Below are 18,619 nucleotides of genomic sequence, written 5' to 3' on the forward strand. Positions count from 1 at the left end.
TTGTGATTCCCAAAATCTAAACTATGTAGGGATGATTTAGAACTATTGGACAAGAAATGTTAGAATTATTAGATTATTTCAGTCATCTTCGTCTTGAGCAGAGTGCACGGGTTCCTCTACAGCTGCCCTCGTGTGCTTTGAACCAGGCAGTCATTGGTGATATGTACCCAATGTCTTTACTTAACTGATAAATGAATATGGCAGAAAGATAGTGTAGGAAAAGCAATTCCTCAGGCGTCACAACAATTCCTGCCCTCATTTTTCACATCCATTGAGAAAGGAAAGGCACTGAGAGACACTTTGAGCCCCACACCTGACTTTTTGTGTGAAGCTAACCTTGTTCAATTCCCCTACTCAAAATGGATATATGCAGAAATCTGTCACCGCATTATATACACACTTATGAACATGTTTGTATGTGTGAGAAACGGACAGTAAGATAAAATAGTGAGGGATAAAGGCGGAGGGTGTCCCTTATCTCAGAGTTCCTTTGCTCTTCCTCTGCACAGCGGGCTCATTCGTCTGTTTCACTCTGTATGATGTGTCTGTGTGTTGGAGGTTAAGGGTACTTTGCATGAAGATTAAGTGTGCTCTTTGACAGCTTTGCCCCTTAAGAAAGACCGATGGGCTACTTTAATAGACATCTGACCTTTAGGCCCAGAATGAGAGAAAGTTTGTGTGCTCATTGAATAACACTGGTGTCTGGATGGGCTGATGTCTAAACTTTGACCATCATTCACTACAGATCTCAGATAGTTTTTTACCAAATTCAAAACATATTTATGCTCTTGTAATTTCCCGTGCTCAAAAAACTGGAGACAACTTTTTGAAACTTGTGAATATTTACAGCAGGGCGGTGCAAGTGAGATTGACTCAGAATAAACTAAAGTGCTCATGTTCATCATAATGAAGGAACATGTCACCTGGTGCAATGGTGTGATTCAGTTTATGGACAACAGTGGAGGTTCATGCTACATGGACCGGTTCACCCAAGCGTACCAGAACTTCAGCCTGAACATTGCTCTGACTCACTCACTTTAAATCCATCACAACCAAAGACCTGTCACTCGACGCTGAACTCAGCAGCCGCATCGGAAAAGTACTTTCCCCTTTTGAAAGCTAACAGCTAGAGTATGATGGTACAATGACAAACTCATGGTCCACACAAACACACAGGTGTGCAGAGCCTGTGTTTAGCACACTCCTCTATGATAGTGAAGCTCTGACCCCATACTCGCATCAAAAGCAGAGTCTAAACAGCTTCCATCTGCGCTGCCTGAGGCTCATACTAGGCATCACGTGGAGGGATGGGATTAAACACACAGTAGTCTTGGAGACACAGCTTTCTGGTATGTACTCTCTCCTGAGGCAGCGGATATGACTGGGCCATGTTCTGGCAGATGGACGAATCCCAAAGGACATTCTCTAGACGGAATGGTCAACCGGCAACCCACAGCTACACTTTAAGGCTGTGTGTGTAAACAAGAGCTTCAACATCAATCCTGTCACCTGGGAAGATGCCATTCAGGACCGACTTCACTGGCAGTAGGCACTCCCCAGTGGGCAAGCCACCCACTGCAGAGTGCCTACTGCCAGCCTGGCTCAACACTGTGAGGCAAGGAAGAGAGAAGGAAGGAAGCAACACCAACAGGACACCACCACACCATCAACTGCCAACACATGCAAACCTGCGAACGAGTCTGCCTCTATAGGATTGGACTTCACAGCCACAGCAGACGATGCGCTCAAACCCTTACAACCGGGCACAAGACTAAGGTCTTTCACGACAGTGATGCAGATGATGTTTTATAAAAAGCCCATCAGTGGTCCCTGCTATTGCCTTAATTCCTACATGTAGAGTTTTACAGCAATATGAAAAAAAGATGACATGTTAACTTGTGGCGCACTGTAGTAGATTAATCAAATTAGATGAGCGACACAACATTTATTTGCAACAATTCTGATAAAGGATTAACCATTTTAGTAATCTTTTAAGCAAAAATGCCTAAAATTCAAGCTTCAGCTTCTTTAATTTGAATATTCACTAGTTTATAGTCTTTTATGATAGTACAATAACTCTTTTTGACTTTGGGACTTTAGGTTTAAAACAAGACTTTTTATAGACAAATTAACTGAGCATATTTTGGGAGACTAATTCATAATGAAAATAATCGTTCTCTGTTCTCTTGTGTCAGTTGATCCAATTTAATATGCAATTTAATATGCAATCCTGCAGGTGTACTGTCCGTACAGTAACAGAGAAGATTTGACTCAATCCAAATATAAATCAGTTTATCCCAGAGAGAGAGAGAGAGAGAGAGAGAGAGAGAGAGAGAGAGAGAGAGAGAGAGAGAGGGAGAGAGAGAGAGAGAGAGAGAGAGAGAGAGAGAGAGAGATGGAGAGACGGAGAGAGAGACGGAGAGAGAGAGAGCGAGAGCGAGAGGGAGGGAGGCTGAGGTGGCACCGAATGAAAAGAAAAACGCTCCATCCGACAAACATCCAAATAAAATTCCCCACACATATTAACAATTCATTATAGAGCTGGGAGGAAGTAAAAACAGTGCATATGATGAACAATTAAAACCACCACGGTTTTAGAATACTACATTCAGGAACAGAATATTGTAACCTATGGTATCGTCAACATGATGCTCTTTTAGAGGCATTGTGTAGTAGTAGAAGTAACAGTAGTTTTAGTATAACATTAGACAAGCCTTAAAATGTGTCATTACTGAAGTTTCTTTCTCTCAGGGTGCCCCGCAGGCATCACCGCTGTTATGTGCGCTCATACACAGGATGCATTTAATAGAGGCTTCCCGAGCGTTGAATATAAGACGCAAGGAGACGTAAATCACCTTTAAAAGGGGACGGGTAATAAATGCTGGATTAAGTGCTATAAAGCTGTCTGATGAGGGGGAAACAAACGGCCGGTGATGATACGTTGATGCATCCTCGAACCTGCTGCTGCACCTCAAAACTCCGCAAAATAATTGGGTGGCCACAACAAAACAAATGAGTGATGCTGACCCTCCACTTAGATAGAGACGACTCCCCCCTCCTCACCCTACCTCCACTCCCCTCTCCCTCCGTCTCACCTCCTCCGCCTACACCCCCCCTCTACGTCCTCCTCATAAATCTATTGGTTGTGGTCTCGGCTCCACTATCCCATGCTTTGCTGATCAGACTGCAGTTGTATTTGGGGGAAGTTGGCAGCTGGAGGCTCACGGCGAAAGGCTTTCCTCTATCCCCAGCGCTTGGACAGTGGAATTATGAGCAGAGCTGACCCAGCCTATATCACCCTGTCTTGAATCTGTTTTCTGTTTCACACCGCGAGAAATTAAAGCGACCATGGAGATTGGAGTCTGCATCCTCTTGGCTTTCCTCGTCCCCCAGGTAAGACAGGACAGATGTATGTGTGTGTGGGGGTAAAAAAAAGAGAGTGTTGGATTTGGGATCACAATTTCACTGAGACGCAGAGCCGACTGTCCTTGTTTTGGGGGCAACCGCCTGCTCTCGCTCGCTCGGTCTACACTTAGCGCAAATAAGCTGCCTTGTCAAGTTTGTCCCGAGTCTGCACATAACACAGAGCCACATATTAGTGCCGTGCTGGGGCAAGTTTATCCGTGTATATTCTCTCTGTGTGCGCATGGTGTGTCATTTGTGGCACCGACTTTGGGGGCAGAGGGGTTTCGGGTCTAGTGATCTGCAGTGGTCGCTCACTTTAGGAATGCCTTTAAACATTTTGTCGAGAAGAGAGAGGCGGAAAGAAGGAAGAGAAGCAGGGGAGCTGAGAGAGAGAGAGAGAGAGAGAGAGGGGGAGAGGGTTGTATCTTATGTCTATGTGCAAATCACGGCTCCGGCTCTTGTCTCCAGTCGCATCTATATTCCGCTCAGCCACCAACTTGAGCGTTTCTTTGGGCTTGTGTGTGTGTGTGTGTGTGTGTGTGTGTGTGTGTGAGTGTGTGAGGGGGGAAACAAACAGGCGGATGGAGGAGAGGAGAGAAGGACAGAGAGAGAGAGAGATAGAGATAGAGAGCGATAGAGAGAGAGAGACAGAGAGAGAGAGAGAGAGAGAGAGAGAGAGAGAGAGAGAGAACTAACTTGGCCGCTCTGCTGTGTTATTTGTGGCGCCTCTCTATTTCACTCAGTCTATTGCTCTCCGTGGACGTGGAATCTCTCTCGGGATATTTAATAAAGCCTTAATTCCCACTGTGATAGAGGCACTCGCCCGTTTGATCTGACTTTAATATGCGGGTGGTTGGAGAGAGACAGAGGTAACTCGGAACAGCTGTGTCTGCCAGTCAAGCCTTTAGACGAATATTTAAATTGAGAAGGGCAGCATCCAGGCAGCTCAATTTGATGTGACATCTCTTAACACTTCATGTGAAATTTCTGGCTTGGATAACATCTCTGAGTTCAAGTGCCCCTTGAGCAAAGATGCATCCAGCTGCAGGGTCGCTTTTCTGCAGCTACCTGGACCTCTGACCTCTGACCTCCTCATGACAAATACATATTCCCTACAAGAAGATCAGTGCAAATGATGCATTGAAGTCCTCACTTTGTAGCCTACTTGATGACAGAAGCTCCTCTCATGGCACGCTGCAAAAGTTTAAGTGGCAGCTAATTTTAAAAATAACCAGGCTGAGAGTATTCCTGAGAACAGCAACAATGGGAAGGCCCCGAAGCGTAGCAGGCAAGCATCTCATTTGGTAAACTCTGTGTTGTTGTGCTGCTTCTCTCTCCTCTCTTATCCTATCGCTCTCTCTTCCTTCTGCAGGATGTGTTGAAAGGCAGCCGGCAGCACAGCTCATTTGGTATTTCTTGTTTGACCTGTGTAGGCTTAGTGCACATTTTCTGTTGTGTATTATTCATTTTTAATTGGATAAGCCATCGGCTCATTTCCACGTTGTAGTTCGATATTCTGATCTGAGCCGGTCATGTTTTAGGCTAATAGTGCCTACCAAGAAATTATTTAGCTCTCTGTTTTATTGGACCTGCCCTCTCTTGAACACAAAAGCACTCCACACCGCCTACCCTACACACACACACACACACACACACACACACACACACACACACACACACACACACACACACATGGGGGAGGCTTTACATTGACTAGATTCATTCATTATGAAGAGTACGGAAACACGTCTTCAAAACCAAGAGACATTTATTTTGGTAATCTGTATTTCCACACTGTCAAAGTTCAGTCAAAGACACACACTCATTCAAACACAACATTAACACAACCATCACTCAGTGTGTATGAGGGGCTGGACACACTGCTGTGACACAGATCTGGTTGAAAATTTGAAAAATCTCCCTTTAACCTATGTTACAAATATAAGGGCCGTTTTTCCCTGTAAGGGGTCCCTGGACCCAAACACTTTGAGAACCTCTGATATAGATGACCAATTTTGAAGAAAGAAAAACACCAGCAGACTTTACCACCCAACCTGCTTGGGGAAAGAAATGGGAGGATTTCCCAAACCTTAACCCTAACCAGCCGGTGACCCAACTCAACAAATCCATATCACAAACCTCCCACAACAGTGGTTAAACCTTCCACAGATTCAGGACCGGCCCCTGCTCGGCCTGTCTCCATGGGTGGCAGCAGCCCGAGCCCAGTGTGTGCTTAGGGAGAGGAGCAATCAATGGAACCCATCTTCGAAGCTTGACCTCCCCGAAGTCTAAATGGAAGATTTGTCATCCTCCACACAGCAGACCAGGCTTAGCTCAAGGACTTTGCATTTGCTAAATAAATAAATTTACTCAAAGACAGTGCCAGGTCTGTAACAGGTGAGATGTATGGTGCTGGCTGTGCTTTGGCCTGTACTACTGGTGGGCTGATTTACAGGCTGACCCAGCTCCATGGGGCAATCTCTATCATCTGGCTGTCCCACCAGAAGCGGTAGCTGTAAATATGTTTCCCCCCCCCCCACATGTAAATTAATCTATTAAGTGAAAAAAGCACATTAATGCAAACCACTGAAAACATTTATATCATGTTTCCCCTCAGCTTGTTCAGAAACACACACTCATGTACATGTATGCAACATGTGAACACACACTTATTCCACCTGACTCACATGAAAATTGTAAGTGCCCCCCTCCCTCTCAGAATCAGAACGTCCAATCTCACCTTATTATCGCGTGTGGTCTCGATCGAGGTTACTCTTATTTATAGATGCCCAGGTAGGGAGCCAAGTTCCTCTTTGCCCTAAGCTGCAGTACTTTCCTCCTACCGCACAGACACCCACATATGGGCGCACACACCAGTAGCAGCCCCCTCCTGGGCAATAAATCCCTGTTTTCCAAATGAAATGCTAAGCAATCTCTCCGGGTGGAGCAATGATTCAGAATAAGCATAGCACAGCTGGGAGCTGCAGGTGCAAGGAGTTTTCTTCCCTTCTTTCCCCACTTTGAGTCCCTGTCTTCCCTCATCTCCGTCTGTCTTTTGTTTTATATTTGGTTTTTTTCTCCCCAGTCAGCTTTTGTTCAGTTTCACATCCTCCCACCCTTTGCTACTAGTCTTTTACCTAATTAATGTGATTTACCAACCTTTAATCATCCATTGTTTTACTCAAAAGGCTCAGCGTCATTTCCTCCTTTCGCTCTCTCTCAGCAGTAGACGTTGGATGACAGTTATACTCACAGTTTCAATTCTGGGCTGGCACCTGGGCGTGTCTGCAGAAAGATTTGCTGTCACGGACATTTATGGGCGCAGTGACCAACGGACTGTTAAAGTGTCCTGTTTAAGCAAGCACAGGGAGAGGCAGATAGAGAGAGGAGGTAAGTCATTGTCTCCAGGAAAAATGTTTCAAGTGTGGCACTGGAGGAAAAAAGTTTCCATGGTGTTCTGTTACTCATAAAGAGTGCTGACCTTCGTGGTGACACACACTCACACCCAGAGACGCCTGACACAGACTGCCACGCTTTATTCTTTTATCCTCTTTGACTCCCCCCCTCTGTTCTGTCTCACCCACACTCCGTCCTAAAGGCATTTCATTGATCTAGAATTATCAAAAAGAGAGGACACAGCCATTCCTGGTATGTCAAGCGCCATTTATTATTCGGGAGAGCAGCAACAGGTGTGAGATATGAACACACACACATATTCAATAGAGGGGCTTGCTGTGCTCTTTAAATCGCTATATTTTCCCCATGTTGAGCCAGTTCTAATCATACATACCAATATGTTTATTGTTCAGTCATACAGGGCTTATGCATTAACCTCTGTAGAGGATAATGAAGGGTGCACTTTCCTGTGGCTTCCTCTTTATGAACTGTACATGTCATGGTTACTATGAATCATCCCTTCAAAGCCGACTGACCTTTAGCTTACCTCTTCTTTCTCCCAAGAAGATTTCTGTGTGTGAACATGCCACCCCTCTATTACGGAGTGCTGTTTCAGTGATGGGCTTTTTTTTTTTTTTTACAATGGAGTCTGGTTAAGGAGCAACAGTATGATAGTCTACAAAAGCTCCACTAATGAGGAATGCCAGTCATTAAAGCAGAATGATTTTTTTTTTTTTGTCTACCCCCTTCCTTGCTCTACTTTCATTCCCCCCTCATCTCCTCTCTCACTGCTCGCCGGTGTTTCCTCTTCCATCGTCGAGCATCTGGAATAAAGGGTTATAGAGTTTAGAAAAATTGCAGCAAGGTTTGCAATTTTATCAGCCTACAGAGACACACAAAACACTCAAAATAAAAAAGAGCATGAAATGGCTCAAGTGAGAGCAGCCCAATACCAATCTACTGTAAACATTGCTGTCTAAATGTACCCTGGTGTTGCTTTGGCTATAACAATCAACTGGCAAATAGGCTTTCTATTGGTGGGCTTTGAGGTTTTGGTCTCCTTCACATCCTACTTAACTGTGCTTTTTTCACACAGCCAACCACTGTCTGTTGTGTTATCGTGCTCTTTCTTTTATTTTTGAGTCAGCTGTTATTGATAGAAAACATCTAACTCTAAAAGCTTCCTGTAAGTGAACACATACACACATGCATGCACACCTGACCAACACACACACACACACACACACACACACACACACACACACACACACACACACACACACATGAAGTGCACACCTGTGCAGTTGCACAATTGTTTTTCTTTTTAATGAGAGAGTCTGAAACATGTTTGTGTTAGTGTTCTTATTTAACTGTGTGTTCCCCTGTGACTGTGGTTGAGCAGCACTGTGCTGTAACGGGGCTATAAGGTCAAACACTATCTTAAGTCTGCCATGGGAGGGTGTGACCTTTGAGGGAAACACACTCTTCTTCAATCTTCTCTCCCTTGACGGTGCCACCCGGCTCTCCTGAGGAAGGAAGTGAATGTGAGAGGAGGACGAAGCGAGGGAGGATGAGGGCTGGAGATAGTGAGAGTAGTAATTAAAGTAAATATGTCCCGTTAGCACTCCATTAGAATCTGCCTGTATTCGATATAAGTGGCCTAATTATTGGATATTGCGTAGTGTACTGGTGAAATGTGCCAAGTGAAAAAAAATCAAAATAAAACGAAAACCCTGCATCCTAGGAGAGTGGCTTAATGGCTTATTTGTGAGTACTGATGCGTTTTAGTGGGAAAAAGACACACACAGACACATACAAAGGCCTCAGTAACCATGTGTGAAGGACACATCAGTACAATGCGATGCTGTCCATCCAGTTTATCACGCTTTCATCTCAGTTCTTCTCTTGTCAATTTTGTGGTCAGACAAGCAGATGAACAAACTTACAGATAAACGAGTTGAAAGACAGATAAAGAGAAATATAAATACCCAGGTAGAGATAGCGGCTAAAAGAAAACGCACCCTTCCCCCCCAAAAAAAGAAGCAATTCAGTCATACAACACTTAAAGTGTGTGAGGAAGAGAGAAGTGGCTCCCACCCCTTGTCTCTCACTTTCTCCGTCTCTCTGCCCGTGCCTCCTCCGCTGCCATCCACTCTGACAAACACTCTCTGTAACACATTACAGATATTCATGAGCTATTCACTCATTCTGTTTGTCTATCTCTTCGCCACACTCACAAACATCCAGATATGTCCTCCCCTCTCATTTTTTCGGTCACATACACACACACACACACACACACACACACACACACACACACACACACACACACACACACACACACACACACAAGCTTGAGCCTATGTTTGGCAGTAGACACAAGTTTTTTTTTCCTTTTCAGCAGTGATTGCGATGACTCCTCTCTATTGCCGCGGAGTGTGTGAAGCCGCCAGCAGCACAGTGGGAGTATTCATGTAAAAGAGCTGGTACTGCGGGTCCCATTTTTTCCACAAGAGTACTTTCGCCGATGATAGTAGCAGGCGATGATGTTGTAAGTTGCATTAGCCTGTCAGTGAGTAGTGCTCCATTGTTGGTATGATGCACTTTTATTTGGTTATGGTAATAGATGTGTTGTACACCATTCGTGAGTCATGAAAAAGAGCCACTTAGTATCGGTCACTGAATAGCGAGCTTTTCATCACTGTTTCGCCGTGTTGTTAATCGTAGCCACAGGGTCAAAAGAGGCGGATTTCTGCCAGCTGCACTTGATCTATTTTTCAGGAGCGTATTGGTAGGTGAGTGGCTCCCTAGCGTTGTTTCTGAAGATAGATGAGCCATGCTATAGCACAAGGTAGCTAAATTGATAGGTGAGAAGTAGAGTACTGTAAGATATATAAATCAAAGCCTCTGTGTTCTTGTCTTTTTCAGGAGAAAGAAGCAAAAATAAACAGGCTTCTGTATTTACTTGCACTTATCAAACCAAATGCAGCATTGAGGAAGCAAATTCAAAAATCCTAACAGTTATCAACTGTGCTGTAATACCTCAGGGGGAAGCAACACCACCAGCTTTCAACATGACCTAGCTCCAATTAGGCTTTAGACCCAAATTTAGATAAACACCTAAAAGAGCATTTGTGTGTATTTTTTTCTTTTATGTCTCTGAGGTCCTCAACGTGGATTTTTTTCAGGGTGGTAACTTTACAGTTTAATGAGGTCTAAAAAATTGAGCGTACATCTTAACACAAGAGTATGTGATGCATGGCCTGGTGTATGCTTACCTTGCACTATCCCCTGTGGATTAGTCTACCTCTGGAATACTAATATGGAGTTTTTCCTCGCTTAAAATGAGCCAAAAGTGGTAACTCAACGTACTAAACCCTTGATATTGGGAAATAAATTGAAACATGCACATAATCTGTTTATTTAGTCAAACAATAAACTTTACAATTAAGAAGTTTTAAAGTCAACCCCATTTGTCATAAAAAATGCCACCCAAAGCAAATTGTTAGTACAGTATAGAGGTGAAAATGCACACTAAAATAGGAAAGCAGCTGTTCAGTCTAAAAGCAATCCAGCATGTAAGCCCTGAAATAAATCCTATAGCTTTATACGATGCTTATCATATTAAGTGTCTGTTGAGACTGTGATAGCAAGGTGTTGCATTTACTTTGCAGTGCACTGTATGTGTATGTATATTTGTTTTTACAGACAAATTGGGTTAGCAAAGATAGCTAACAGAATAGAAGATTACTTAGTGGCAGAGACTTGCATCGTGCTGATTAATCATGGATGCTGTTTTGGCTGCATTCTTTATGCACTCAAGTGTTTCTGCTGACCGGTGCACTTCATAAAGCTTCTCATTTCTCACTTCCTAATCCGCTGTGATTGTTAAATCCTCCCCATAATAATTATATGTTGACATTTGTTTTGAAAGTGCCATTTTCCAGTTTATTCGGAACTGGTTTCAAGGTTAGCTTTAGAAAAACGTGTTAAATTCTGTGTTATTGGGGAAGATAAACAAGGTTGCACCTTTGTTGCAAATATGAAGGTAGCTAAGAATGCTACATATAGTCTTAAGCCTTTATAATCATGCAAGATGTATCATCACCTTGACTTTAACATTGGTTTAAAGCTCCAGAGGAAACTGAATCTATGATGTGCCACTTTATTCTCGGAGCATATGATGTGACTGTTTGAAGGCATCAGCCCTACTTTTTCATTCTCTCCCAACATGACTCTGGGGTATTTCACTTCACTCTGTGTTCAGCAAGTGTCTTTGAAGTAATCAAATCCCTCTCTGCTGTTAAACGGAACTGATAGCTGAGAAGGTCTTCTTGACTTTTACAAGAAATCACTCCAGCTTACTCACTTTATCCTTTTGTCTCTTTACAATTTCTTCTTTTCATCAACTCACTTCCCTTTCTAAAGGTTTTCCTGTTCCTCTTCTGAATGTGTCTCCCGCCTTTTCCTCCTCTCTCCAGTTGGGAGGCAACTCACACAATCTAATCTTTTAATCTAATTTTTGCCCTTTCTCTTCCTGTCTGCTAGCTCCCTTCTTACATTATAGCTGCTTTCGTGTTGCAGGAGACATCAGACGGGAGACATTTTGACCTGTGTGAAAAAGAAATCAATCTTTTTGTTTGCCCTGATGCGTGCAGTACCGCCCCTGCTTTCTAGATGGCGACAAAATGCCAGCTATTGTTTGAAGGGCTGTCAATGATAATTGCCACTCAGATACCCAACTGTGGTTGGGTTTACGCGTAGGTGGGTACGCATGTTTGCTTGTGCATTTTTGTCAGCATGGTCCCTGGTAAAAGCTTTTTGGAAAAAAGGTGCTTTGCAGAGGTAGAGTGGCCATTTAAACCTCTGATCTTTACTGTCAAGAAACAGACAGGAATTGGAGGACTCATTTGAAGCAAGCACACACAGCACTACATTGGTGCCTACGCAGCCAGGTCTCTTCAAGGCAATTAGAATAGCTCTTCCCACTTATTGCTTTTGATGTCACCATGTGTGGGAATGGGAGGGAGACAACTTTTGCCTTACACTGACAGAGAGGGGCCTCCACATCCAGTGAATTACTTTAAACACATTTAATATAGTTATTTTTTTCATATTAAAGCGGGAAAATTATGGGGCAAAAGTAATCAAGTGAGGGGGGGAAAAAGCCGAACCAAGAAGGAAGACATTGGATCGGTAATGACCTCGTCCATGACAGTTCTATGTACTGGTTTCACTATGTTGTAAACTGTTTGAACTCACTTTAAATGGTGCCCTGATGATCCTCACTTTGATGTTACTTTTGTGCAATATTTAGGCCAGGGAATGTTATAGAGCTGCTATATTTGACAATTCCAGATTCATATGTTCACACAGGAAAGTGCTTTCTTCATTCGTAATGAAAGGATCCTCATCTACAAAGGTACTCCTTCCAGTTGCTCAGATGTCATAGACAGAAGGCCTGCTTGAGAGGAGTGTTAGTCATTAAGAGGCCATAGGATATTTCTGGGGGAAATGAAACATCGTTGTGGCTTGAAAGACAGATGTGACAGGTTTTGAGTTTGGATAGAAATCTCTTTGATCATCCTGTCTTGTTTTTTCTCTCAATTATCCATCTCACACTGACAGCACCGTGCTTACGAGTGCCTGGCCTATCTCCATAACCACAAATAAGCTGCCATTAGCTTCCAATTGTATCCGTTCTTCATTTACTCATTTGCGGCTACACTGAAAAAAAAAGGTGGAGTGAGATCTACTTAGAAAAAGCTAGGAACAACAGTTCGAAGTAGATTTTACTGAGGATATTTCACGTAAACTCTACTAACAGCTAAGAAGTGTTTCTAAGATAAGATACTGAAGTGAACTTTGCCATCTATTTTCTATTTTCTGTCTTACTCACTATTACATATTCATTTTTACACAGACTACCTTTTGGACAAATTACAAACTCCTCTAAAACCTTTTCTTTACTTGCATTTTTATACTTTAATTTGAGAAATATTGAAATAATATTGAAATAATATTTCTTCTACCTTTAACATCACATCTCTAATATGAATTTGTTTTATTAAGGGCTTTTTTTTATTCTTCGAAGCATGTGTCGAGTAATTGCAGAAGATTTTTGTGAAGTGCGTATCGAGGCTTGTGTTGATGACGTATGTGATGACTTTCGAAGCCTCGCGAACCTGCCGTACCACGAACAGCGGGTTTGTCTTATTCATATATTCAGTCTTATATGTGTGCGTCAAAGAAAAAAGATACTTTACATCCACTGCAGCCTTGCACTTCGCCGGTTTTACATTTATTGTCCACTTGATGGCGCAGTAGAGCAAATGAAGCACCATGAAGCTTCGGCACATGTGCAAACCAATTGGATGGAAAGCTTCAATGCTTCATGAAGCTTCATCTCGCTATCACTAGCTATACCTTTCTTTAAATGGTATAGAGAATAATTACACAATATGTAGTTCTACGGTGACCTCAATGCGCTGTGACTCAAGAAAACGCGCAAATAGACAAAACACAAGGAAATGAAGAAAGCATCTTCACCAATTTGACAACAGCTGCAAATACACAAAGCACAACCACATACAGAAACGCTGCAACTGCCACATATAACAAATGAAACCATTCCTAGGGGACACTAAAAAGCGATGCACACGGGTGGGACGTGCTTGTTGCTGTGGTTTGTGACTTAAAGTTAGTATACTATTTGCGTGCACTTTGATCTCGAGAGAGTCTTCCAAAAATACTGAGTCCGCCTCATTGAGTTCCTGCATTGGGTGATCCATGCAAAAATTTGTCCTCCAGACCTGAAGTAATTAAAACATAGAGTTTAGGGCACGAAGCTCGCAACCCATTTGGATAAGTGCTTGGATAGCCATTTCCTAGTACACTTAAGGGCTTTTGGTGAAGTTGGTTGTGCTGTGAAACTCATGGGAAGGCTGAGGCAGCAGTAATGAAGGTAATGACGAGTCTGTGGCTTTGACTGAGGCATGGCAGGTGAATGCACTGATTTCCATAGAGATCCACCCCCTCACACAGATGCAGTGACTAACTCAAACGACTAAAAAATTAATGGCAGTCATTAAAATCAAGACTGTTTTTCTATTACAATACAACGTTTTCCCCTGATAACAGGAGTTTGCACCCATGTAGAGCTGGCCTCTGCCCTCTCATTATCTGTATTATATTATTATCTCACCTCTCTTATCAGCTATAGGGGGGTTGCAGCTGTGCTATAGGCTAGTGCTAGAGGAGCGAGCTGCTGGATTTGATTTTCATTAGGATTGCATGCCTCCGCTGTCACATCCTCTCCCCACCCTGTACGCTTTACTAGACACAATTTTACGCTGTGGTGGCCCCCTTACTGACGGCTTGGTTTTTCACACAACAGTAGAGTCACACCGGGTGGCCGGTTATCAGTGCATTCACCATTACAGGGCCCCGTGTGGTTGACCTGCTCAAAGAGGGATTTTCTACCTTTCCTAGAGTCCCACTAGGGGACACACTCTGCTGCTGTGCTGGGACAAGCAACCTATACAATTACAGGAACTCCAGCAGGCTGTCACAAGTCAAACAGTGTACCGCACAGACCTGGGATGTGCAGGTCACACACATCCTCACACACACACACACACACACACACACACACACACACACACACACACACACACACACACACACACACACACTGTTGACAGACAGTTGAAGGCTGAGACAGTACAAGCTCATGTTAGTGGTCCACAGAGGGTTTGAAAGATCAATGGGAGATAATTATTTCTAATGGAGCCAGAGGAGAAAGGAGAGTGTGCTTTTCAGCCATAGCTAGAGTGTTGTGTTTACAGATGGCACCTGGACTATTTGACTATACTTTATTTCTCTTAGGGATTTAATTAAACACAAATTACTGGACTGTCCAACACTGTTAATATGTCAATGTCAACCCAAACGTTTGTGATGAGATTTCTTATCCAATTTGAACTGTTTTGTAAGAGGAAACATACAGAGACAATATATGACTGGGTTTGTTAAGTGAGTTATTAGGTGAGTTTGAATTGTTGCTAATACATCAGATTTGTTTTTTTTTTTATCTTCAGAGCTGCACAGCATCTAGTGTTTGAGTATTCAGGACAAGAGAATACACATGCATTCCAGTTCCAGTGGGTTCCTACCAACAGAGGACACAGGCTTAAATTAACATGGCTCTATTTTGTGATTTATGATAGTCTGCCTTGGCCAAGTGTGGCTCACTTACGGTGCAGGCAGACTCTCGCTGTCCGATGCAGCTTCAGACACCTATAGTATGTCACCATGCTCACATAGCCTACTTGTTTTGTAAAACACATACACACACATAAACCTTCTCAAGATGATATATTCGTGTACATTTCTGCTGAATTTGTTGTGATGGTTCAAGTTCGAGCAACTTTCCTGCTTACGCAAAAGTCACTACATAATGGGAAGAATTTCTTTTTTTTTTTTTTTTTGCCGAGCACTAGATGAGAAGATTGATATTACTTTCATGTCTGTACATTAAATATTCAGCTACAGCCAGAAGATAGTTACATAAGCTTAGCATAAAGATTGGAAGCACTGGGAAACAGCTAGCCTGGAACTGTGCCAAGCAAACTAATCCGCCTACCAGCATCTATAAATCTCTAAAATAAACATTATATGTCTAGTTTGTTTAATGCATATAAAAAACAAACTGTATAAATGACAAGGAAGTCAAGCTCCCGGCCAAAAAGTTATTTCATTCATCAGCAAAAGGGGCTAAGCTAGTCTATCATATATCGGCGGTAAGAGTGGGGATATGATGTCAAGATATTGTTGTCATAGAAACAAAACCAACGCGCAATTCCAGCGCTTTTCTGCCAGAAAGAAATGCTATATGGACACACGCCCTTAGGATTTACAATATCTCCCAACACTGGATTTGTAGCTCCTGTGCTTTGATTACTATGAAGCAACATTACCCTTTTCCATTTGATAATACCGGTCGTACTTATGCGGTTATTTTGCTCATCATTAATGCAGCACTACACAGACTAAAGTAATATTGTTAAGTAACTTATTGCTTTCAGATTAAACTTGTAATATCTTATATATTACACTTTGAAACTTGTAACTTGTAACTTGCCTAACACTGGCCATTCATAACAGTTAGCAGCAGCGACAGCAGTGTTGAGCCAGATAACATTTCAGCTTGTAATCCAGGTGCAGTAACAAGCCAGTAGTCAGCAGTTTTTAGTAGCCAGTAGAATTTAGCAGCTGCAAGAGCACAACGTCATTTGAGAGGAGCTAATTATTTAGGGTGTGTAAATGTGTGTGTGTGTTTTGGTGAGCGGTGCTAGCTGCTTAAGGTTAGCGAGTGTACTTTCAATCAAGAGAGACAGACAGAGGGTGTGTGTGTGTGTGTGTGTGTGTGTGTGTGTGTGTGTGTGTGTGTGTGTGTGTGAGAGTGTGTGTGTGTGTACTTCAGGTTGTTTCACTAAAACACTTCTGAGGCCTCTTATTCTCTTTTTCACCTACAGTACAAACGAACCATTGCTCTTGAAATCAAATATGGTAGCTCTCTGAGACAGAGGAGTCAGCCATGGGAATGCTCAAATAATTTACCGTTATTAATAGGACTTTTATTCCAAACATTCACAAACCAAACTACTTTAAAAAGCTAATGCACTTGTCAAGTGTTTGACTCGACCATTGATGCTTCTTGATAACTCTCAACATCAAAAGCACAGACAATTTATTCTCTCTCCTAGTCTGAATGTGAAGAGGCTCGAGCACTTAACTCTGTTTTTGCAGTGGGTAGGTGGAAGCTACATCTGCTGTTCTATGCTCAAGTTGGAAAGTCATTTGACTTATCAAAGAACTGATAATGACTGTGTGGGAGGGCAGACATTCAAATGATGATGCCAACATGAGAATGTTTTTTATGTAGGTTATAAGTTTTTATCCAGCTTTTTAGGTGTTTGGAATAGCATCACCCACATGTCAGTGAAGTAAAGAAAAAACACGGTGTCATTTTGTGTTTTTTGAGCATTGTGTACAAAAATACATTTTGCTGGATGAGCTGGAAATCAACTCGGCTCACTGGGGATTTGAATTGGACTCACAGTGTTCGATCCACGATGAACAAAAAGGCTTTATAAGCCCTTGTACACACATTTAGTAGTAGTACTCCCCAAGACCTTGACTTTGATGTTTAAAATTGGTCCCCCTTTAGGGTTTTTATGTAATTCCACTGATGATCTTGCTTAATGATAAATATGATATAATAATGTTATTCTGTCAAATACTCCTCTTGTAATAACTGTAACTGTTTTCATGACATTTTCATGACATATATATGACATGGATATCCTATCCATGAAAATCACGAACAGGATTGGTGATCAAGCGCAGCCCTGGCAGAGGCCAACATTCACTGGAAACGAGTCCGACTTACTGCCGAGTATCCGGACACAACTCTCGCTTTCGGTGTACAGGGATTGGATGGCCCTCAAAAGTGACCCCCTCACCCCATACTCCCGCAGCACCTCCCACAGTATCACCCGGGGGACCCGGTCATACGCCTTCTCCAGATCCACAAAACACATGTAGACCAGATGGGCGTACTCCCATGCCCCCTCCAGGATCCTTGCGAGAGTAAAGAGTTGGTCCGTTGTTCCACGACCAGGACGGAATCCGCATTGTTCCTCTTCAATCAGAGGTTCGACTATCGGCTGAACCCTCCTTTCCAGCACCTTGGAGTAGACTTTACCGAGGAGGCTGAGAAGTGTGATACCCTTTTTGAATAGGGGAACCACTACCCCGGTCTGCCACCCCCTAGGCACTGTCCCAGACTTCCACGCAATGTTGACGAGGCGTGTCAACCAAGACAGCCCCTCAACACCCAAAGCCTTCAGCATTTCTGGACCGATCTCATCAACCCCTGCAGCTTTGCCACTGCGGAGTTGTTTGACTACCTCAATGACTTCCATTAGGGAAATTGACGATGATCCCCCATCAGCTTCCAGCTCTGTCTCTACCATAGAGGGCATGTTAGTCGGATTCAGGAGTTCCTCAAAGTGCCCCTTCCACCGGCCGATAACCTTCTCAGTCGAAGTCAGCAGGGTCCCACCCTTGCTGTACACAGCTTGGATGGTTCCTCGCTTCCCCCTCCTGAGGTGCCGGATGGTTTTCCAGAAGCACCATGGTGCCGACCGAAAGTCCTTCTCCATAGCTTCTCTGAACTCCTCCCACACCCGCTGCTTTGCCTCTGACACGGCAGAAGCTGCCGCCCTTCTAGTTCTTCGATACCCTGCAACTGTTTCCGGAGTCCTCCCGGATAACATAACACGGAAGGACTCCTTCTTCAGTCGGACGGCTTCCCTGACCACTGGGGTCCACCACGGTGTTCAAGGGTTACCGCCCCTTGAGGCACCTAAGACCTTGAAACCATAGCTCATCACCGCAGCTTCAGCAATAGAGGTTTTGAACATCGCCCACTCAGGTTCAATACCCCCAACCTCCACAGGGATGTCTGAAAAGCTCCGCTGGAGGTGTGAGTTAAAGATCCCCAGGACAGGGCTTCCTCCAGACGTTCCCAGTTCACCCGCACTACCCGTTTGGGTTTACCAGGTCTGTTCAGAGTCTTCCCCCACCCCTTGATCCAACTCACCACCAGATGGTGATCAGTCGACAGCTCCGCCCCTCTCTTCACCCGAGTGTCTAAAACATGCGGCCTCAGATCAGATGATACGATTACAAAATCGATCATTAACCTTTGGCCTAGGGTGCTCTGGTACCACGTGCACTTATGAGCATCCTT

The 18,619-nt window shown here is 43.5% G+C and overlaps 1 protein-coding gene across 1 annotated transcript in view; it reads left to right on the forward strand.

Moving 5' to 3' along the window:
* The first annotated feature begins 3,156 nt into the window (after positions 1–3,156).
* cdh13 (cadherin 13, H-cadherin (heart)) overlaps positions 3,157–18,619 on the forward strand; it is a 320,149-nt gene continuing 304,686 nt past the window's right edge. Inside the window, exon 1 of the mRNA XM_029434516.1 lies at positions 3,157–3,393. Within this exon, the coding sequence (XP_029290376.1) occupies positions 3,349–3,393 (45 nt within the window). The 5' untranslated portion in view covers positions 3,157–3,348. The remainder of the gene's footprint in view (positions 3,394–18,619) is intronic.

Source organism: Cottoperca gobio, chromosome 6 (genome assembly GCF_900634415.1).
Source record: "Cottoperca gobio chromosome 6, fCotGob3.1, whole genome shotgun sequence".
Lineage (NCBI taxonomy): Eukaryota > Metazoa > Chordata > Actinopteri > Perciformes > Bovichtidae > Cottoperca > Cottoperca gobio.